Source organism: Scyliorhinus torazame, chromosome 18 (assembly GCF_047496885.1).
Source record: "Scyliorhinus torazame isolate Kashiwa2021f chromosome 18, sScyTor2.1, whole genome shotgun sequence".
NCBI lineage: Eukaryota > Metazoa > Chordata > Chondrichthyes > Carcharhiniformes > Scyliorhinidae > Scyliorhinus > Scyliorhinus torazame.
Window position 1 is genome coordinate 68,784,710 of NC_092724.1, and position 24,270 is coordinate 68,808,979.

At 45.1% G+C, this 24,270-nt stretch overlaps 1 protein-coding gene across 2 annotated transcripts in view; it reads right to left on the bottom strand.

The window, feature by feature from the left end:
* The window catches only part of cherp (calcium homeostasis endoplasmic reticulum protein), a 162,853-nt gene that overhangs the window by 90,749 nt on the left and 47,834 nt on the right, over positions 1 to 24,270 (bottom strand). For both annotated transcript variants that reach the window (XM_072482850.1, XM_072482849.1), the window contains exons 2-5: positions 22,266 to 22,436; positions 5,739 to 5,977; positions 4,966 to 5,127; positions 814 to 951 (exon numbers count right to left, since the gene is read on the bottom strand). In XM_072482850.1, coding sequence (XP_072338951.1) covers positions 814 to 951; positions 4,966 to 5,127; positions 5,739 to 5,977; positions 22,266 to 22,436 — 710 coding nt within the window. The remainder of the gene's footprint in view (positions 1 to 813; positions 952 to 4,965; positions 5,128 to 5,738; positions 5,978 to 22,265; positions 22,437 to 24,270) is intronic.

Below are 24,270 nucleotides of genomic sequence, written 5' to 3' on the forward strand. Positions count from 1 at the left end.
GGGTTTCCTCCGGGTGCTCCGGTTTCCTCTCACAGTCCAAAGATGTGCGGGTTAGGTGAATTGGCCAATGATAAATTGCCCTTAATGTCCAAATTGCCCTTGGTGTTGGGTGGAGGTGTTGAGTTTGGGTAGGGTGCTCTTTCCAAGAGCTGGTGCAGACTCAAAGGGCCGAATGGCCTCCTTCTGCATTGTAAATTCAATGATAATCTATGATTAATCTAGGACAAAGGTTCGGCACAACATCGTGGGCCGAAGGGCCTGTTCTGTGCTGTATTTTCTATAGCTCCATGGGAATGAAACCTCCCTCCAGTAAATCTGGCACGGTAACTGTTCACCACGTGAAAGACCAGATTGAATGTACCTATGATATCTGACCACTGTCACTGCCAACTCTGACTGTGCCCATACTCAAATGTCCATATGTGCAAACACATTCCAGGCATCACTGGTTAGTGAAGTGGAATTTTAGCTTCACCTCTTGACTCGGGATGTCGAACCTAATTCCAGCCACCCTACTGCTGCCTTTATTGATGTCAGAAAACTCAACATAAATAAGGAATCAAGTCTTTTAGAGCTGTTTGTTTCAGTGACACCTTGAGCTATGACCCAAGCAGTATTACACCTGTCTCCTTCTTTGCATCACACATTTTGTTGACCCGAATGCTTTAATAAGCTTCGGTAGCTAAAAATGAAAGATTAGGCAGAGTGGGAATTTTCATCTTCTACAACCCAGAGCCAAAATCAATCATGGTTTTATGCAGTGCCAGTATGAAGACGAAAGTTCAGAACAAGATAATAAAAGAGGGACCATACGGAGATGGCATCTTTGGTACAGCTGTCAATAATGGGCTGTAGGAGACTGTCAAACTCGGTCATGTCCAGCTGTGTCTCTGACAGGAGCTTCTGAATTTGCTGCTCCATTGCCAAGGCAATTGCTGCAGTTATCTGTTCCTGAATAAAAAACAAAAAAGTTTAATTCAATAGGAGAAAGAACTAAGCAATGAGAAAATTACAGAAAAGCACATTCAGTATCGGTTCTGAAGAGCGGTCACATCTCAAGCTGTTGATTTTCTTCCCATTTCAGATGCTGATCTGCATTTCACCACCCTCCCTACATTTCTCTGTTTTTTCTGTAACATACAGCAATCCTTGACAAATACAACTTACTCCCGACCTTGTAATTTCCTCTTAAACCATGGGCTGAGCCCAGGAGGACTGGAGTGACACAAAGGAACACGAACCTCTTAAATCTATTCTGCTAACTACTGATTCTGCTTTTTTTTTTTTGTTTGTTACATTCCTGAGAAGCACCTTGGGATGCTTTACTATGTCAACGGTGTTACATAAATGAAGGTTGTTGGACTTCCAGTGCAGCATGTAGCGGAGTGACCTATGTAGACATGATGGTTGGTTCGGGTCAGCGTCTCCTTTGGAGGTTTGATACTTCGCTGTTGGTGGATAAAGGCTTTTGTGAGAGGATCTTCTCTATCACAGAGGAAAATTTGAGCTTTACTAGGATGATATTTCTCCTTCGACATGATGAGAAGCGCTGAAGGTGGTCGTTAAGAGGGGAGATTATCTCCTTTAAAGCACATAAGCAAAAGGGCAGAGAGGTAGAGGTTAGCGGATGCCACCTTAGAAGTGGACCATCAATAATCAATCAGACACCAGAATTGCTGGCTAGCAGGAAGAAGCTACAGGTGGAGTTTGGGTTTCTATCCACAGACAGGGCGGTGACGTTCGCAGGGGACTCTCTATGAACATGGAGAGAAGGCTAGTCACCTGCAGGCACATCAGCTGAGACGGCAGGCGGCCTCTCGGGAAATTATGCAAGTCAGGAATGGGGGTGGTAGGCAGGTCTCCACCCCAATTAAGGTTAATGGGGTGTTCAAAGCATTCTATTGGAACATGTACGAGTCGGAAGACCCAGAAGATGAGTATTTAATGTCAGAGTTTTTAGACGGTCTGACCTTCCCAGTAGTGGAGCAGGAGGAGAGGGTGGAATTGAAAGCTCCTCTGATTCTCCTAGATGAGATTAAGGAGGGTATGGGATTGATGCAGTCGGGGAAGGCGCTGGGACCAGACGGGTTCCCGAATGAATTTTACAAAAGGTTTGCCAGGTTGCTGACCCCAGTGCTGCTTGAGATGTTCGGGAATCTCTGCCTCGAAGGACATTGTTGACCTCTTTGGTGCAGACGACAATCTCCTTGACATTGAAGAAGGATAAAGATCCGATGGAATTTGGGTCATACCGCCCCATCTCTTTGTTGAATGCTGATGCAAAGTTGCTAGCGAGGCGCCTGAAGTCCTGCCTCCCGGGGATAATTTCAGAAGAACAGACAGGATTTTTAAGGGGAGACAACTGTTGGCCAATGTCCAGAGGCTGCTCAACATGATTCTGGCCCCCCTCTCCATCCCCTGAAAAGGTGATTATTTCTCTGGATGCAGAGAAAGCCTTCAATAAGGTGGAATGGAGCTATTTATTTGAGATCTTGGGCATGTTTGGCTTTGGACCTAGGTTTATATCCTGGATCCGGCTTTTGTACAGAGCCCCCTCTGCCAATGTCCATACAAATGTTTTAAACTCGAAATACTTCCGACTGGAAAGAGGCACGAGACAGCGATGTCCATTGTCTCCTTTACTGTTTGCCCTGGCTATTGAGCCTCTGGCTATTGCACTGAGGTCATCCACAAAGTGGAGGGGAATAGTTGGAGGGAGAAGGGAGCATAGGGTGTCCTTATATGCAGACAACCTATTACTGTATGTGACGACCCTCTCTCCAGTGCAGAGGAATTAATGAAACTGCTTGAGAGTTTAGGTTCCCTTTTGGAGTGCAGATTGAAACTGGATAAAACCGAATGTTTTCCGGTGAATCTCCCAGGAAGGGAAGCCGATCTTCGCCAGGCCAGGTCCAACTTTTGTTATCTGGGAGTCCAGGTGGCCCACGGCTGGGCCTCATTACAGAAACTGGTTAGAGTGGTGAAGGAGGACCTGAAAAGATGGGATAGCCTCCTGCTGACTTTGGCTGGAAAGATCAAATCGATTAAAATTAATATCCTCCCAAGATTTCTGATTTTGTTTCAATGCCTTCCAGTTTTTTCTTTCAAAGCCTTTTTTTAAAAAATCAGGAGTTAATAAGATGGATCTAGTCTTTTTTTTGGGCAGGTAGGACCCCGTGGATCCATAGGGTTTTTTTTTTAAACAAAGGAATAGACAAACATGGGGTCTTGCATTACCCAACCTATTATATTATTATTGGGCGGCGAATATTGAAAAGGTGCGGGGTGGCATAGAGGAATGGAGTCCATGTATGGCGGATGGAGAGGAATGACTGTACCAGCTTGAGGGCATTGGTTACGACTCCCCTTCTGTTTTCCCCAATGAAATGGACTGCCAATCCAGTGGGCGGCACAGTAGCACAGTGTGAAGCACTGTTGCTTCACAGCGCCAGGGGCCAGGGTTCGATTCTCGGCTTGGGTCACTGTCTGTGCGGAGTCTGCACGTTTTCCCCGTGTCTCCGTGGGTTTCCTCCGGGTACTCCTGTTTCCTCCTACAAGTCCCGAAAGACGTGTTTGTTCAGCAAATTGGACATTCTGAATTCTCCCTCAGTGTACTCGAACAGGCGCCGGAGTGTAGTGACTAGGGGATTTTCTCAGTGGCTTAATTGCAGAGTTAATGTAAGCCTACTTTTGACACTAATATAGATTATTATGGTGGCCACCTTGAAAATATGGGGAGAATTTAGAAGACACTTCAAACTGGGTGCTATGTCAATGTAACTGGTCTGATTAGTAAGTTTGCGGACGACACAAAGGTTGGTGGAATTGCGGATAGCGATGAGGACTGTCAGAGGATACAGCAGGGCTTGGATCGTTTGGAGACTTGGGCGGAGAGATGGCAGATGGAGTTTAATCCGGACAAATATGAGGTAATGCATTTTGGAAGGTCTAGTACAGGTAGGGAATATACAGTGAATGGTAGAACCCTCAAGAGTATTGACAGTCAGAGAGATCTTGGTGTACAGGTCCACAGGTCACTTAAAGGGGCAACACAGATGGAGAAGGTAGTCAAGAAGGCATATGGCATGCTTGCCTTCATTGGCTGGAGCATTGAGTATAAAAATTGGCAAGTCATGTTGCAGCTTTATAGAACCTTAGTTAGGCCACACTTGGAGTATAGTGTTCAATTCTGGTCCCCACACTACCAGAAGGATGTGGAGGCTTTAGAGAGGGTGCAGACGAGATTTACCAGGATGTTGCCTGGTATGGAGGACATTAGCTATGAGGAGCAGTTGAATAAACTCGGTTTGTTCTCACTGGAACGACGGAGGTTGAGGGGCGACCTGATAGAGGTCTACAAAATGATGAGGGGCATAGACAGAGTGGATAGTCAGAGACTTTTTCTCAGGGTAGAGGGGTCAATTACTTGGGGGCATAGGTTTAAGGTGCGAGGGGCAAGGTTTAGAGATGTATGAGGCAAGTTTTTTTACACAGAGGGTAGTGGGTGCCTCAAACTCGCTGCCGGGGGAGGTGGTGGAAGGAGGGACGATAGTGACGTTTAAGGGGCATCTTGACAAATACATGAATAGGATGGGAATAGAGGGATACGGACCCTGGAAGTGTAGAAGATTTTAGTTTAGATGGGCAGTATGGTCGGCGCAGGCTTGGAGGGCTGAAGGGCCTGTTCCTGTGCCGTACTTCTCTTTGTTGGTCCCAATCAGTGGGAACCACAGTTTTGTGCTGGCAGTTTTGGATTCGTCCATCGGGGTTTGAAAGGTTCGGGGATCTGTTTGTTGATGGTAAGTTCCTGAGATTTGAGGAATGGCTGGAGAGGAGTAAGCCCTCAAGAGCTAACCAATTTCAATATTAGCAGGTACGGAAGGAGATTCATCTCTTCCCTATGCATTCCCCGCCCCCCCCATCGCTCTTTCCGTAGCAAGTGTAGGGGAGAGAGGGGTTACTGACCTGTCTTTGCATGAGGAGGTGCTGCTCCTGCTGTTGCAGATTCCACAGGCTCTGCTGAATCAGCTCCTCCAACTGTGGCTGGCCAGAAGCCGGAGGTGTGGGTGGTTGAGTTAGAGTTGGGGCAGGGGCCGGGGCTGGCACAGTTGGCTGATGGATCAGGTCCTGTTGGACAAAATTAAAAGAAAACGGGAGGAGGAATTGTGCCAGGAATTTAAGGATTGGGAGTGGAGTGAGGCACTATATAGTCAACTCTACCTCTTTGTGCGCTCAGCTCAGCCTGAAACAATTCAACGTGGTGCATAGTGTGCATTTGACCAGGGTCCGACTGAGTGTTTTTTTTGCAGACGTAGGGGATAAGTATGAGCAGTGCTCTGGGGGCCCTGGCCATCACACACACGTGTTGCTGCTGCAAATCCCTCGATACCCCACCTTAATAAAATACATTTGTTTCAGTGTTGAAAATTGCATTGAACAACCAGAATATGCAGCCTCTTTGGGGTAAGAGAATCCTGGATTTTCACTACCCTCAACCTGAATTCTTCCTATTGATGGAAATAGATTCTCTTTATCTATCCTATTAAATCAGTTTTAATTTTAAATATTCCAATTAGTTAATTCAAGATGAGATTGTTTAAGACATGAGTATTCAGTGGCTAGGTTAAAACTGAAGATGCTAACTGGATCACTGCCAAATGCGTAAGTGGATTTATAGTATGCCAGGATTAAGGAACTTGGACCCCATCAATTGATTGCTGCCAGGTATAGTTACTGACCTGTCTTTGCATGAGGAGGTGCTGCTCCTGCTGTTGCAGATTCCACAGGCTCTGCTGAATCAGCTCCTCCAACTGTGGCTGGCCAGAAGCCGGAGGTGTGAGTGGTTGAGTTAGAGTTGGAGCAGGGGCTGGGGCTGGCACAGTTGTGGAGGCAGGAGGTGGAACTGGGGCTGGAATTGGAGCTGGCACAGGGGCTTGAGCTGGAGGGTCACTTTCCTGCCCTGATGGATTGCATAACACTGTAAAAAGAACAAAAAGAGAGAAGTTAATGTTAAATATTCCACCATTTCATGCTATTTATCACAAAGCGAACAATACAGTCCAGATTCTGTCAGTATATTATTCTCTAAATCTGAATAAAGATTGTAGACTTCCAGTTAACACAAATACTTTATTCAGTGGGTTTGTTCTGTTTCCAGAGCTTAACTAGATGGAATACAGTCAAGAGATATGACCAGTGAAGCTAAGGTAAGTTGCCTATACTGAGCTGTCTCTGTCTGCTGCTGCTGCTCTCTAGCCCTGTGCTTCAGAAAAAGGCGGATCCTACCTTGGGCTGGACCCTTTATACCAGTCTCTGATGTCCTCTAGTGATGTGGTGTATGTGCAGATGTACGTACAGATGTACAGATCACTACATCCCCCCACCCCTTTTATTGGACATGTTTTCTAGACTGGCCCCAAGAAAACTATACATAACAAGTGGTGAGAATATACAAATCTGCACACTGTGAAAATGATAAAAGTAATACGGAAACAATTAACTGTGTTGTGAGTCCATCTTGAGAAATGTCCACATTCGTCTTGTGCGTGTGTTGAAGTGTCGTCACAAATCTAGCCTGTCGGGTGCCTTACGGCTTCTGCTGGAGCGTCTTAACGGTGGTAGTAGGGATGATGGTTTGATGTCATCAAGAGTACTGTCTGGCGTTGTGTGGCGAGGAACGTCCTGTGGACAAATGGACTCGGTCAAGTCCAGTGTGGGAAACACTGCCGGTGTAGGTCGAATCTCTAATAGATCCCGGCGGTTACGGCGAAAAAGTACTCCCGTAGACGATTTGCCTCCTGCCTGATCACCCTGGCTGACTCAGACCATCCGCCTCCTGGGTCCCTGATTCTGATGGTGTAACCTATTGTCAGTGGCTTGAGTGGGATCGCATGTTGATCGTAGTATAGTTTTTGTTTGGAGCATAGTGCCCGCATGTCGTCGAGAACCGGTGTGTTGCCGGGGTCTCGGAATTGCTTTGCCGGTAGGGTGTCCGGATGTCTCTGCCGAAGAGCATTTGCGCTGGCGACAGTCCTGAGCTCAATGGGGTTGCTCGGTACGATAACAGAGCTAGATTGATGTCAGAACGTTTCTCGGCTGCTTTGCTGATGAGCCGTTTGATGATGCGGACACCTTTTTCTCCTGTTCCATTTGATTGCGGGTAGCGATTCTGTGTCGCACCGTTGTCTGACCTCGACTTTTTGCTGTGTTTGTGCTTTTGATTCTGTATGTCATCGTTCGTGAAAGCTGTTTTGCTGGTATGTTCTGGAGCAGATGTGAATTTGTGCGATTCTTCATCATGCCATGGCATGTTTGCAGTCTCGTCATTGTTTCGCAGTGTGCTGTGGCATTGTCCTTCAAGGGCAGAGTTGTACCATGTTGTACAGGTCGTTGTTTCATTGTTGTTGTTTGTGTCGTTTCTGTCTGTTGTTTTCGTTGGCGTTCTTGTTGTTCTTTTTGTCGCGCTTGTTGATTCTGTGTTCATTGTTCTCGCTTTTATTCTTGCTCTTTTTCTTGTCGTGCTTGTTGTTTCTGGAATACGTCTTGTTGCTTTTGTCGTTCTTGTTGCGCTGCATGGTGCTTTTGTTGTTGCTGTTGTTGTTCTTGTTTCTGATGTGCTTCTTGAGGTTTTTGTTGTTCTTGTTGCGCTCAATGAGTGTGCCATGTGGATGATTTGAGTCATTGTCAGTTATTGGTGTCCGTGCCCTTTGTGGTCTCTGCTACATTGAGCTTTTCTTCTTGAGAATTGTGAGAATGATCTGATGTTGCATTGATGTTGGTGACATCAGTCATTTGTGGTGGATTAGATTCCTCTTCTTTGCTTACTTGGTACTCTTCTAGAGTCATTTCTAGTTCACTTGAATCATCATTGATTTCTAGGTGCTCCTCTTTTGGAGTCATTTCAGGGTCACTTGAATTATCTGTGATCTCTTTGTGCTCCTTTTCTGGAGTCACAATCTTCACGATTTCTATTGACGTGGTCTCTCTGGACTCATTGGTGGCCGTCCTCTGATTATGGAGTGCTTCTGTGCAGACGAGCTGAGATATGTCAGTCTCGCTGTGATCCTGCACATCCTGTATGGGAATTGTGATTTCTTCATCACTTGTCTCACATACAGTGGGTAGATATTCAGTGTCTTCTTCTGGTGGCTCAAATAAGCTTGATAGGTCTTCATGGTCTTGTACATGCATGGCGTTCGCTATGGAGTGTTTGCTTGCTTCCATTTTTGAGTCTGTCACCGAGCTATCTGTGGAGGCTTGCGTCACTCTCTTTGTGGAGTTCTTCATCGCTCTCTGTGGAGTCCTTCATCGCGCTGTGGAGCCCTTCATCGCGTTCTGTGGAATTTGTCATCGCTCTCTCTGTGGCGTCTGTCATCACTCTCTTTGTGGAGTTGTGCAGTGTTCTCGCTGTAGAGTCGATCTGTGCTCTCTCAACGGAGTCATTCTGTGCTCTCCGTGTGGCGTCGTCTTCATCTTGGGTATTGTTGTCATCCAATGTATCGACAATCTGCCATGGCATCATGGTGTTGGGATTCATCTACCATGAGCTTTTCAACCGTGTTGCTGATGCTGTGATCAGGATCTCCGAATAACTCAGCCATGTCTGAGCAGTATTGTGCATATTGTTCGATAGACAAATCATCACTTTTTGTTTCGGCGTTGTGATCGTTCTCTTCATGTTCAATGAACAAATCATCTTCTTGTGTGGAGGCTGGGACCCTTCGTGGTGCGTGGACCACTCTCTGTTTCTTGGCTTCAGGCCACAGCATAATCCTGCACTCACGAGTCGGGATGTCATATATGCTGGGCTGAGGATTCCCCATTCCGAAGAACTCATCGTCGGGGTCTTCACGGTACAACACCTCTAGTTGCGGTTCGGATTTGGTACTGGGGTAGCCATCTCCCAAGATGAAATCTTTGTCTGAGTCGTAGTCTACAAGGACCATATCATCTTCTAGGGCGGTGCAAACCGCTTGTTCCAGGGTGTTGTGAAAGTTATTTTTAACTGCTGGTGTAAGTTCGGGCATGGTTCTGTCTTTTGAGGCAAGAAAATTGGGTGTTGCAGCTTTAAATTTATTTTTGTTCATTTCCCTTTTAAGTGGGCGTGGTCCTGGTCATCTGACGTCATGACGCTAGTGACGTCATGTGTCAGACTCGATTGCGCATGCGCAATTCGAGTTTCCTTTACTATGCACTCTTGGCACAACTGCGCATGTGCGGCTCCTTCCTCAAGATGGCTGCTGCTCAGAACTTCCTTCAATCCTGTCTCTGCCTCGTGGTAAGTTTTGGCGCCGTTTTTTCCGATTTTCTTTTCTAGACACTGATTCTGTGTTTGTAAAGACTGACAGTATTGATTTTGTTTTTGTTCATAAGAAAGGCATTTTGTATAGCGATTTCTAGAGTTAGATGCTTATTTTGTAATAGTTCTTCCTTCAAATTTTTATCAGATAGTCCAGAAATTAATTGATGCATTATCACAGCGTCTTTGAAATCAGCATAATCACAGCCTTGTGGTATTAACTTGAGATTTGTAATAAAATCAAAGATGGGCCCTCCGTTTCTCTGACAAGAGTTATATCTTTCCAGCATCTCCCCAGCCTGACTGTTACAGCATTTAGGAAATTTTTTGAGTACGATTTCTACTTTGGATTTGTCTTCATCTTCTAAGTAATTAAAGCAATTATAGATTTCTCTAGCTCCATGTCCTCCTGTTGAGCGAAGTAGGGCTATTTTCGTTGTATCAGAGGCATGGCTTAAATCATTAGTTGTGATAAATATTTGGAACATCTGTTCAAACATTTTCCAGTTATAACTTAAATTACCGGTTGTTTCCAGCCGCCATGGAGTTCCAACAAGTTCCATTGAATCAGTTAGTCGTCGAGGATCCATTTGCTGCGATGTCTTCCACACTCAAATATCCGGTTTAAGTTTTTCTTCTCTTGCTGATGTCTAGCTAGCTTTCTGAAATCACTCCTGGTATCATATATTATTCTCCAAGTCTGAATAAAGATTGTAGACTTCCAGTTAACACAAATACTTTATTCAGTAGGTTTGTTCTGTTTCCAGAGCTTAACTAGATGTAATACAGTCAAGAGGTATGACCAGTGAAGCTAAGGTAAGCTGCCTATGCGGAGCTGTTTCTGTCTGCTGCTGCTGCTCCCTAGCCCTGTGCTTCTGAAAGAGGCGGATCCTACCTTGGGCTGGACCCTTTATACTCGTCTCTGATGCCCTCTAGTGATGCTGTGGCTGTTACATCTGTCTGCAGTCCCTGGTGGATGTGCAGATGTATGTACAGATGTACAGATCACGACAAGTATCTCTGGTGAAACTCTCTTTGCACCCTCTTTCTTTCCCAAGGACCATGGTACCTCAAGAAGAAACCAGCAAACAGAGCTGGGCTTGATATTATCTTCATCAGACACCCACCCCAAACTGGATTTCATTCGGCATCCAATCAAGAGTGGGAACCCAACTGGCTCTTCCCTTTAACCAGCCCAAGTACATGGAGTTGTCTGTCAATTCTCTGGAGGTTAAATAACGCAGGGAGGATGAAACTTTTGATGGCTCGTAAGACCAAATTAGAGACCCTTTCTGGTCTACATGACTTAGTACCACACCAAAGCTTAACATTTACCCAAGACAGCAGAAGGGGAATTTTGCCAAAATATAATCCTTTGACTAGAAACAGAAACAATTTTGTTGCAGGAATAAGATTTTCCACTTATCAGGAACATATACTTCAATATCAGCAAGAACATTCTGTTCCATCATTTACTACAGACATATAATTACATTTAATGGCATTCCTCACTTTTGAGTAGCTTTTCATTTTGCTATATCATCCAGTTCACCATTGGAATCAGTTACCATTGGTTGAATTCTGTCACATTTCAGATGGTTAGAAAAATCCAGGAATGAATATGAATTATGTACCAAACCTTAGGGGCACACTGAAGAGCATTTCCACACACGTGTCAGATGTGGCACTCACCTGAGCCACAACATTGAGCGTTCATGTACCAACCGGGGGCTGCTGCACATCATCTAGGCGGTTACGAAAAAAAGGTACTGAGGGAAGGCTGCATCATCAGTGGTGCTGTCTTTTGCATGGGACTTTTAAGCTGGAAAAGTACCAAGGTCTTATGACATTACTTTGATTGGGGGGGGGGGGGGGGTGGGGGGTGGAGGCGACTCCTTGGAATCCCAATCAATATTTATCCCTCAACTGCATTTACTGAACACAAAGGATCAGCCCATCTTGTTAGCTGGTTGTATGCTTTGACTTGGCACAATCAGATTAGTCCTGGCAACTGTATTCTGCACTCATTTGCAAATCAGAACATCTTTGGGCAATGGTGCAAAATGAATGATAGTGAATTGGCCTCCATTTCCATCAAAGTTAATGGTTCATAATGGTTGACCATTTTTGCACCATCCATTTTACACCAAAGTTAAAATTACCCTCAAGGAAAATAAGAATAACTTGTTTTTATATTGCATGCTATCATGACCCAGTATATAGGAGTAGAAAAGTAGAATAAGATGCAGACAGGGAGTGTGTTGGATAGTACCAAAGCAGGAAATAGTACCATATTAGATAGGAGCAGGCTAACAATGACTACAAGAAATGCAAAGGCAGGATAACAATGAGTGTATGTAAACACATAAAACGTGGTGAGCTACAAGCACAGACAGTAAGGAATATGATGTAATGGCAACAGCAGAAACGTGGCTTAAAATGGTGAGAGCGGATTGCTTAACATACAAGCATATAAAATATTCAGAAAAGATGGAAAAGGAAAAAAGGAGGTGGGTGGTGGTAATGAGTAGTTAGACACTGTAGTATTGGAAAGAGAGGATCTCCTTGAGAGGGAAAAGACAGTCAGTCTGGTTAGAGTGGAGAAGTTACTTGGCTTCCAAATAGTGAGAGGGGTAGAAGATCAAATCTGTAAGAAAATTGCAGGAGTGCAATGGTGATACTTGGGGACTTTAATTACCCAAATATTGATTGGGATAATTTTAGAATAAAGGGTAAGTAGGGGGAGGAATTTATGAACTGTGTTACGGAGAATGTCCTCGACCAGTTCTCTGTCCAACTAGAAAGGAGGCCTTGCTAGAAAATGAGGTGGGTCAAGTGTCTATGGGGGAGCATTTGGGTAAGAGTGATCATTGCAGCACAGGTTTTAGATTAATAATGGAGAATAGCAAAGAACAATTTAATGTAGAAGTTCTAAATTGGAAGAGAGCTAATTTCAATTCAATGAGAAAGGATTCAGCGAGGGTAAACTGGAAATAGAGACCAACAGGAAAATCTGTAATGGATTACAATTGATGTTTAAGGAAGATATGCTTCAGGTACAGGCTAGGTACATTACAAAAAGGGCAAAAAGTAAGAGTCAAAAACAAGGCTCCTTGGGTGACAAGGGGTTATGAAACAAAAAAGGGAGGGTGCATGATGCATGTCAGGCGAGTCAAATGCAATGGGTTGAGAAGTGAGGTGAAGAGGAAAATAAGACTGGCAAAGACAGAGTATGATAATAGAATGGCCGTCAACATAAAAAGGAATTCAAAAATCTTCTATCAGCATGTAAATAGTAAGCAGGTAGTAAAAGGTGCAGTGGGTCTTAATAGGTACAAAGAGGATGATAACTACTTCGAGGTGCAGGGCAAGTCAGCATTTATTAAGGAGGAGGAATCTAACAGAATATTGATGGAAGCAGAGACAGTCGAGGTAATGGATAGTTCAAAAATTGAATTGGAGGTACGAGAAAGGTTGACTGTGCTCAAGGTAAATAAGTCACCTTTTGGATGGCGTGCATCCCAGGCTGTTAAAGGAAGGTGTGTAGAGACAGTGTAGGAGATTACATTAATATTTCAATCTTCCCTAGATATGCAAGAGATGCCAGAAGATTGGAAAGTAGCATATGTGACACCCTTATTCAAGCAATGGTGCAAGGACAATCCCAGCAACTACACACCAGTAAGGTTTTGGAATCCTTAGTCAGGAAAAAGAAAAATTAACAGACGCATGGAGAGGTTTGAGTTAATTAAGGAGAGCCAGCACAGATTTGTAAAAGACAGATCATGCTTGACTAATCTAATTGAATTTTTTAATGAAGTAACAGAGAAGATTGATGAAGGAATGCAGTGGGTTGACTAAATGGATTTTAATAAAATGTTTGACAAGATACCACAAAAAAGACTGATTAATACAATTGAGGTTTATAAAATAGGAAGACCAGTGTGCAACTGGATAAAAAGTCCCTTAAGGACTGAAAGCAGCGAGTTGTGGTACATAGGTGGCTTATCAGAATGAAAGATGGCAGGCAGTTGCATTCCCAAGGGCCAATGCTATTTTCGACATATAAGTGACTTGGGTCTTGGAATACAGAGCAATATTCCAATTGGAGGAATGGCAAAGAGTGAGGATGATGCAAATTGACTGCAACAGGACACAGATAGGTTAGTAGAATGGGCTGATAAGTGGCTGATGGAATTCACTACAAGAAGTGTGAGGTGATGCATTTCGTCAGATAGGACGCAGAAAGACAATATAAACTTAATGGCTCAATTCTAAAGATTGTGCAAGAACAGAAGGACCCAGGGAATACATGTGCATTAATCATAGAAGGTATCAGGATATTTTAAGAGGTTCGCAAAGCATATCGGATCTTGGGCTTCATAAATAGAGGCACTGAGAACAAAAGCAGGAAAGTTATTCTGAACATATGATGAATCTGGTTAGGGCCCAACTAGAGTACGGTGTCCAGTTCTGGTCACCACAGTTTGGCAAGATGTGAAGGCCCTTGAGAGACTGCAGATACGATTTACTAGAATGGTTCCATGTTTGGGGTGGGGTGGGGAGCGGGGGGGTCAAGCTATAAGGTTAGGTTGGAAAGGTTGGGGTTGTTCTTCTTGGAGAAATGGGGATTTTATAGAGGAGTACAAGATTGTGACATAGATTGTATAAGGACTACAAAACATAGATTTAAGATTTGGGGCAAGAGGTGCAGGAGGAACACGAGGAAGAACTTATTTGTGCAGTAAGCGCAATTCTGGACGGACAATAAATACTGGCATAGCCAGCGATGCCCACATCCAGTGAAAGAATAAAGAAAAATATGGTACTGACCAGGAACTCGCTGCCCACAAGGGTAGTGAACGTTGAAATAGGGAGAGGGAGTACTCCTGCTTCTCACACGTGTACAAAGTATACTCCAGAATCAATTGTTTTGTGGTGAGGTGTCGGTGAGGGTGGCGGGTTTGGAATATGCAGGAATTGTAATTTCAGACCATCCGCCGCATTGGCTGGAGGCTCGTGTTAGCTTGAGGCAGGAACAAAGGCCGGGATGGAGGCTTGTCTCAGGGCTGTTAGCGGACAGGGGGGGTCTGCGATAAGGTGCAATTGGTGATTAAGGACTATGTGGAGCTGAACCAAAATGGGGAGATATCAGCAGCCACATTCTGGGAGGCATTGAAGGCGGTGGTTCGGTGGGATTATCTCGTTCAAGCGCACAGAGATGGGAAGAGGAGAGAGGAGTATGGATGGTTATTGAATGAGATAGTCGAGGTGGACAGGGAATATTCGAGGAACCCCATTGTGGAGCGATTGGCGAAGAGAAATATGTTACAGGGGAAGTTCGATAGGCTGATGACAGGAAGGTCTGTTGGGCAGCTATATGGAGGGCGAGTGAGGTGCCATGAATATGGAGAGAAGGCGAGCCTCTTGCTAGCCCATCAGCTACAGAGGCAGGCCGCGCCCAGAGAAACTCTGAGAGTACGGACAGGGAACGGGGAGGTCGTGTTGGAACCGGGGAGGATAAATGAGGCATTCAGGGAATATTCTGAGAAATTGTATAGGGCCGATCCGATGGGGGTGAGGACAGGGATATGGGGCGGTTTTTGGATGGGTTGGAATTCCCACAGCTGGATGAGGAGAGAAGGCAGGTGCTAGAGGAGCCATTCGGGTTGAGAGAGGTGATGGAAAGCATTTGAGGGATGAAGTCGTGGAAGGCCCTGGAAAGGACGGTTACCTAGCAGAGTTTTATAAGGAGTTTATGGCGGAGTTGGCACCACATTTACTTGGGGTGTTTAGCGAGGCGCTGGAGAAGAGGGAGCCGCCGGAGACAATGACACAGGTTACGATTATGCTAATTCCAAAGAAAGGTAAGGACCCGCTGGAGTGTGGGTGACACAGGCCCATATCACTGTTGAACAGAGATGTGAAAATGTTGGCTAAGTTAGTGGTGGGGAGGATTGAAGGATGCTTCCGGGGGTGGTTGCAGAGGATAAAACAGGCTTCGTGAAGGGTAGGCAACTCTCGAGTAATATAAGGCGGCTATTGAATGTGATCGTGACCCCGTCGAGCAAACTAGAGGTATTGGTGTCTATGGATGTGGAGAAGGCTTTTGACCGGGTGGAGTGGCGGTACCTGTTCGAGGTTCTGGGAAGGTTTGGGTTTGGGCCGAAGTTTGTGGAATGGGTGTGTCTGCTGTATGTGGCTCTGGTGGAGAGTGTACGGACCAACAAGATGTGTTCATGGAGGTTCGGGTTGCATAGGGGAACTGAGCTGGGTGCCCGCTGTCGCTGCAGTTGTTTGCGCTAGCGATAGAGCCCATGACGATGGCCCTCAGGGAGAGTGGCAGGGGATTATAACGGGGAGTAGGGAGCATCGGGTGTTGCAGTATGTGGACGATCTGCTGTTAAATGCGTCGGACCCGCTGGGAGTATTGGGAGAATAATGGGCCTAATAGAGAGGTTCGGGGCTTTCTCGGGTTATAAATTGAACTGTTGTAAAAAGCGAGGTGTTCCCGGTGAACGAGGCGGGGCGTGGAGCTAATTTAGGGATGTTGCCATTTAGGGTGGCCAGCGATAGGTTTAGGTATCTCGGGATCCAGGTGACGGGGGAGTGAGTGACATTGCACAAATGGAACTGAACAAAGTTGGTGGAGGAGATAAAGGAAGGCTTTAAGACGTGGGATATGCTGCACCTGACACAGATGAGAAGGGTCCAAGTGGTGAAAATGAACGTCCTGCCAAGGTTCCTATTCGTATTCCAGACACTCCTGATCTTTATTACGAAGGTCATTTCCCAGAAGCTGAATGCTGTGATCTTGGGGTTTATATGGGCAGGGAAGGTGCCAAGGGTAAAGAGGGCTCTTCTACAGAGGCAGAAAGGGGGGGGTTGGCTTTACCGAATCTGCTGCACTACTGCTGGGCAGCGAATGTGGAGAAAGTGAGGCAGTGGTGGGAAGGAGAGGGGTTAGAATAGGTTGGAATGGAGGAAGAGTCCTGTAGGCGATGATGACGACGGCACTATCGCTGGCACCGAGGAGATATACTGATAGCCCGGTTATATAGTCCACGATAAAGGTATGGAACCAGCTGAGGAGACATTTTAGGATGGAGGGGTTGTCGGTGTTAACACCGTTGTGCGAGAACCATGGATTCAAGCCAGGGGAGACGGATGGTATGTACAGGAGGTGGATAGGTTGGGGAGTGTGGAGTGAGGCGCTGTACAGGCCGAATTCGGCTTTGATACAGTTTAAGGTGGTGTACAGGGTAGACATGACTCAGGCGAGGATCAGTGGGCTCTATCAGGAGGTGGCAGACGAGTGTGAGAAGTGTGGGCGGGGGCCAGCAAACCAAGCACATATGGGAGTGTGAGAAGTTGGAGAGATACTGTGCAGGAGTGTTTGTGACATTAGCAAAGATTGTGGGGGGAAGAGGGCAGGCCGCACTTTATGGTGGCGCTTTTTGGGGCATCAGAAATGCTGGAGCTAATGGAGGAAGGCCGATGTGGTGGCCTTCGCCTCTCTGATTGCCCGGTGTAAAATTTTACGGGAATGGTGGTCAACATCGCCACCGGGGGTGGCGGCCTGGCATGGGGACCTGTATGGCTTCCTCCAGTTGGAGAAGATTAAGTTTGAATTGAAGGGTTTAGCAGAGGTCTTTGAGACACGGTGGGGATTGTTTACGACCATGTTTAAGGAATTGTTTGTGGGGTGGGGGAGCGAAAAAGGGAAAAAGCTTGTACAGGCTGTAAAATTCTGAGTTGTACAGAATATTCCCCAGATTATGTATGTTTTTGTATTTTTGAATAGGTTTGGAATAAAATACATTTTAAAAACAAAAAGAAATTTTCAGTCAGGAGAGAATTTATTTATCTTTTTATGTGTAAAGCTCCCAACTGAGGTGCGAGTATTGCCTCAACCTTTAAAAAAAAGGAAGCGCAACCAACCAAACATATGCACACATATGAACTTGCCAATTTTTGACCTGAGGGTTAAATGAAAACACAAACCTTGATCAAAATGAAAGATAAAAGCAGAGAAAAATTATCGACAGTGACAAAGGGCGGGATTCTCGGCTACCTGACGCCGAAATCGCAAAACACAATTGGACGGAGAATAGGTTCTGACGCCAAAATCGCGGCGGGCACTGATTTGACACCAAATCGTGATTCTCCATCACCTCGACAGCATCGCCAATGTGTACCGGAATGCACGTACAGTAAACAGTTTGCATATCAGTGGCGGGCCCCAGCCGGTATTCTCCGGAGCCTCCACGATGGGCCGAGCTCCGAACGGCTTGGTTCACTTCATAGAATCATAGAATTTACAGTGCAGGAGGAGGCTATTCGGCCCATCGAGTCTGCAGCAGCTCTTGGAAAGAGCACCCTATCGAAGCCCACACACCCACTAACCCCACCCAACCTTTTTGGACACGAAGGGCAATTTAGCATGGCCAATCCACCTAACCTGCACATTTTTGGACTGTGGGAGGAAACCGGAGCACCCGGAGGAAACCCACGCAGACACGGGGAGAAAGTGCAAACTCCACTTAGAGAATGACCCAAGTCGGGAATCGAACCTGGGCCCTGGAGCTGTGAAGCAACTGTGCTAACCACTATTCTACCGTGCCCCCCCCCCCACTTGTGCTTTTAAAAATCGTGAAACCAGCATGGGGGCTGCTGAGGGAGAGAGAAGGTAGGACATGGAGAGGAGCAACTACGAGCTGGCCTCTGGTCAAGCGAGCTGGGGTGAGGTGGGGGAACAGGCCGAGTGGCCGGGGTGACCCTCCCCACGGGACTGGGGCGGTGCCCAGGCAGACCGCCATTACGGCGGCCAATAACCACCCACCTTAGCAAAGTTAAAACAAAGTTTCCTACTTCATTGTAACAACTGCATGCCTATATCAACAGAGTGCACTTTGCTTACCAGCGTTTTACTTTAACCTCGAATTCTGAATGCTGATGGAAGTGCTGCAACTCTGTGTGACTTGCTTGTACTTCTTTGACTCTCAAGCAGGTTGGAAGATACAGAGAATCAACATTTCTAAACACAGTGCTGTCTGTGAAAGCAGACAGATGGGGCGAAATTTATGAGGGGGTCAGGGGTCTTGACTGCTTTACTGCCTCCTTTGGAGAAGGTCCGTCAATTACAAGCCAATCAGGCAATTAATAGGCCATCAGTGGGACGTCCTTGGTGGGTTCAGCACTGTGACGGACCCCAATTTATATTTCGGAAACCGGATGCGCAATCCCAACAATTTTTAAATTTGTAATGTGAGGAAAAGATACTACAATTCATAGGGAATAGGAATAGGCCATTGATCCTCTTGAACCTGCTCCACCATTTAACTAGATCATGGCAGGCTTGCATCTCAACTTCATTTACCTGACTTTGTTTCATGTTCCTTGACAATGATATCCAACAATATGATAGATATAAGATATAGGAGGGATATCAGAGGTAGGTTCTTTACCCAGAGAGTAGTGGGGGCATGGAATGCACTGCCTGTGGAAGTAGTTGAGTCGGAAACATTAGGGACCTTCAAGCAGCTATTGGATAGGTACATGGATTACGGTAAAATTATATAGTGTAGATTTATTTGTTCTTAAGGGCAGCACGGTAGCATTGTGGATAGCACAAATGCTTCACAGCTCCAGGGTCCCAGGTTCGATTCCGGCTTGGGTCACTGTTTGTGCGGAGTCTGCACGTCCTCCCCGTGTCTGCGTGGGTTTCCTCCGGGTGCTCCGGTTTCCTCCCACAGTCCAAAGATGTGCAGGTTAGGTGAATTGGCCAATGATAAATTGCCCTTAATGTCCAAAATTGCCCTTGGTGTTGGGTGGAGGTGTTGAGTTTGGGTAGGGTGCTCTTTCCAGGAGCCGGTGCAGGCTCAAAGGGCCGAATGGCCTCCTTCTGCACTCTAAATTCAATGATAATCTATGATTAATCTAGGACAAAGGTTCGGCACAACATCGTGGGCCGAAGGGCCTGTTCTGTGCTGTATTTTCTATGTTCTATATGTCATATATGGAGGAACAGAGAGATCTTGGGGTTAATGTCCACAGATCTCTGAAGGTTGCCACTCAAGTGGATAGAGCCGTGAAGAAGGCCTATAGTATGTTAGCGTTTATTAACAGCAGGCTTGAGTTTAAGAGCCGTGGGGTTATGCTGCAACTGTACAGGACCCTGGTGAGACCACATTTGGAGTATTGTGTGCAGTTCTGGTCACCTCACTATTTTTTCTCTTTGGAGCGGAGAAGGATGAGAGGCGACTTAATAGAGGTTTATAAGATGATGAGGGGGATAGATAGAGTGGACATTCAGAGACTATTTCCTCGGGTGGATGTAGCTGTTACAAGGGGGCATAACTATAAGGTTCGGGGTGGGAGATTTGGAGGGATGTCCGAGGTAGGTTCTTTACTCAGAGAGTGGTTAAGGTGTGGAATGGAATGCCTGCTGTGATAGTGGAGTCGGACACTTTAGGAACTTTCAAGCGGTTATTGGATAGGCACATGGAGCACACCAGAATGACGGAGTGGGATAGCTTGATCTTGGTTTCGGACAAAGCTCGGCACAACATCGAGGGCCGAAGGGCCTGTTCTGTGCTGCACTGTTCTTTGTTCTATGTCATGAAAATTTCAAATGACGCAGCACTCAACTTTTTGAGGACAGAGCTGGAGATTTAACTGTCCACTACTTCCCGATTTCTTTCCCAAATAGCCCAACTTTATTCTTATGGGCGGCATGGCGGCCCAATGGTTAGCACTGCTGCCTCACGCCACCAAAGGACCCGAGTTCGGTTCCGGCCCTGGGTCACCATCTATGTGGGGTTTGTACATTCTCCCCTTGTTTGTGTGGATCTCACCCCCACAACCCAAAAAATTTGCATGGTAGGTGGATTAGCCATGTTAAATTGCCCCTTAATTGGAAAAATTGAATTTGATATATTTTAAAAAGTTAGTAATACTGTGTTAGTAATAATGTTTATTTTAATATACCATATCCCTATTTATGCGTGGAATCACTCCTGGAACAAAGTATCCTTTTCTCACAGTCTTACAAATTAAATAAAATCTTGGGGTTTCTGTCCAGTAGCCAAAGGAAGACTGATCATTAGTACCTCTGCAATTTCCTCTCCCACTTCTCTCCGTATCTTTGGATGCATCTCATTCAGTCTTGGTACCTTATCTGTTTTGAGTAAAGATAGAAAGGCTAACAACTCCTCCTTCTCAAATGCATTTCTTTGACTATCCCAGTTATTTTCTCTCTCACCTCTGCCTGGGTAGCACCTTATTCCTTTGAAAAGACAGATGCAAAGTACTCGATTCATACATCTATTCGTTTTTTCACTCCCCTGCTGGTCCTTGTATATTCAGTCTGATTCTTTTTTTTTAAATATAAATTTAGAGTACCCAATTCATTTTTTCCAATTAAGGGGCAATTTAGCGTGGCCTATCCACCTACCCAGCACATCTTTTGGGTTGTGGGGGCGAAACCCACGCAAACACGGGGAGAATGTGCAAACTCCACACGGACAGTGACCCAGGGCCGGGATCGAACCTGGGTCCTTGGTGCCGTGAGGCAGCAGGGCTAACCCACTGCGCCACCGTGCTGCCGAGGGAGAGATTGTTGTCGCTGCACCACTCCACTAGGTTCTCTATCCTCCCTCCTATATTCTGACGCGTCGTTATTCGAGATCCGGCCCACTATGGTCGTATCGTCAGCAAACTGTAGATGGAGTTGGAACCATCAATTGGTGCATTCTCTATGGCAATGCCTCTACCAATCAGAGTCCACTTGCCAATCAATCGTCACTTTCTTCTCAGACAGTATAAATTGTTGTTTTTCCCTTATATTGGTATTCTTGAAGTGTCCTGATGAGTACAAGACCAAAAGCTTTGACACTAGGGGCTTTTCAGAGTAATTTCATTGCAGTGTTAATGTAAGCCTACTTGTGACAATAAAGATTATTATTATGTCTTTTTTTGCAACAATACTCAAGTTCTGTATAATCAAACGACTATATCTTCAAAGGTTGATTAAATGTACATCTGTTCTCTTACAAAGTATCCCTGTTTTATTATTTCTCCATAAATAGAAAGCTAACTCAGGGATGACAAACCTAAATTCCTCGGAAAACACTGAATTCCAAAGGTTATGTTATTATTGCTGTTATTTTTAAAAATAAGTTGCAAACCAATGTGTTAATTGTTTCCCTGGGATTAATTTCACCTATTTACCGTGATTCAGATAGTAGTTACACTTGTAGGCACAATGTTGCCACGGTATCCAGATTAGCCTTACCTATATACATAAAGTTTGGGTCTTGATAATCACATTGATCATATATATCACCAAAATAATAATAATAATCGCTTAGCGTCACAAGTAGGCTTCAATGAAGTTACTGTGAAAGGTTAAACTATAAGACACTACATCAAAATATTGGTAATGCCGGTTACCTTTTGTTAAGCAAGATTTTTTTCTTACCTTCCACTCAATATAAACAATCCTTTAGTCTTTTAGCTGAACAAATTAATGGCCATATACAGCAGCAAATTTTCTCAGTGAGGGGTGGTATTTGGAGAAAGAGTGAAAACAAACCCCCAGTGACAGAAAGGAACTTTCATTTCTACAATTAAGGTTCAAACATAATGGAGTAAGCTGCAAGCCTTAAAGATTAACGGCAACAAGTGCAATTTCCTGTCTCTTTAGAGTCATACAGCACAGAAACAGGCCCTTCGGCACACCATGTCTATGCTGACCATCAAATACCAATCTATACTAATCCCATTTACCAACACCTGGTCCATATCCTATGCCTTGGCGATTTAAGTGCTCATCCAGATGCTTCTTAAATGTTGCAAGAGTACCTGCCTACACCTCTCAGGCAACGCGTTCTATATTTCCACCACTTTATTTAGTATCCACATAGGTTTACCACTTCTGAAATCTGAATGCTGTTTTCATACTTACATTGCTGCTCGATTGCCAGTTTGTACTGGTAATAATTGTAGTATTCACCTCCAAACAGAAAAGAAAACTTGGGGTTTTCTTTCTGTTTCTCCATCGTCATCTTCTCGAATTCCGGGCCATTTCGGGCCACAAACTGTGCCAGTTTGTCAATGACATTCCTCAACTCCTGATCTGCAACAGGAAAAACATCAGCAGGTCTTAGAAGGTGCTCTGAAGAATCATACAGACTTGAAATGTTAGCGCTGTTCTCTCTTCACAGATACTGCCAGAAAAACATTTTGTGTTTTTATTTCTGATTTCCATAATTCCCAATATTTTGCTTTTGTATTAAATCATTAATAAACAGAACATACAGTGCAGGAGGCCGCCATTCGGCCCATCGAGTCTGCACCGACCCATAACCCAGACATGGGGAGAACGTGCAGACTCCGCACAGACAGTGAACCAGCGGGGAATCGAACCTGGGACCCAGGCGCTGTGAAGCCACAGTGCTATCCACTTGTGCTACCATGCTGCCCTGTACTACTGTGCTGCCCAAACTGCGTCCATATCTCAATTTAGTTTTGCATTGAAAATATTGGGATTAAACCAAATTGTGCTATACCTACAAATATATTTCATATTCAGTTTTAATGCCTTGTATCACACCAAGCTCTTTACCCAGATTAGCTACTTTAGGACAGAATATGAAAGTTTTGCATTTCAACACTTGGTTTCAAAATCATGGCTGTTGCCACTTAAGATGGAGGCATATAACCCATTCATCCACTAAAGGAAATAGAAATTCTACACTCCACTGTAATTTTGTGCAAATTTCTGTATGATTCTCTTAACGCATCTCAAAAGGTTCCCATCAGTCACAGTCCTACGGCTCCCATCACTTACACTCTTAAAATCCTCAGCGTTTAATCTTGTTCCAAACTGGAAGATCTGATGGAACAGTTCAAAGAAGAGCATGGGAGATCTTCCAGTGGCTCTCAGCTTATTCCTCAAACAACATCACTGAGACAGACTGCCTGATCATTTAGCCCATAGGATGACTGTGTGTGAACTTGTTGCTCCTACGTTACGATGGAGACTACAAGTCAAATGCACAGTACTTCAGTGGTTTTGAAATATCTCATGGTGATGAAAGACTCGATCTATACAAATGAAAGAATGAACAAATTGCAAAGTGCACTCCAAAAAATTGGGTTCAGGTGGAGGTCGACACCCACCAAAATCACCAACCACAGATTAATTGGGGCCAACAACAAACAAAACATTTGTAATCCTTTTGGGCAAAGCAAACCAGGACACTGAAAGTGAGGGAAGCCACCATCATTCACTGATTATCCAATTATTTCAGGTAGCAAATAGATCACAAAAGATCCCCAGGTGAATCCATCAATGCTTGATACAGACATTGCAATGCAATCTGATATATCATTAAAGACAGTGAGTGAGGCGAGTAAAAGCTGCTTCATCCACCTTTCGAGGTTTTGTTTCTAATCTCTTTCCGAGGGCCACCTGGGATGGAAGTCTCACCCCCCAAAAAATCAATAAAACACATGTTTCACCCTATGCCGTAGACGGATCTGGAATCTTACATAAAACCAGAACACTGTTGGATCACCCATCAACTCAACATAACATGCTCTTTACTTCTCAAGGAGGCACGCAGGTTTGTTGGAGAGCCCCATATATATATATATATATACCCTGATGGGTGCGGAGCAATCTTGTGCTCCTTGTGCGGAGCAGACTCGTGGACTGACAACTGCTTTTAGCAAGTTGAAAACCAAGCTAGATACTTTTCTGATATCCATCCTTGCAGATGAACACAAACCATTAATCCTACTTCCGAGACTTCCGGTTGCGGCGATGCGGAGCTAAGCCGCGCGTTTCGGCAGCTCCCGCGACTACGGACTTTCGGGCTCTCTAGAGGAGCCCCAATGGAGCTGTTTTGATTCAATCCCGTGTGGGAAGGTGCAGTGAGGTCCCCCCTCACAATTTATGGCAGAGA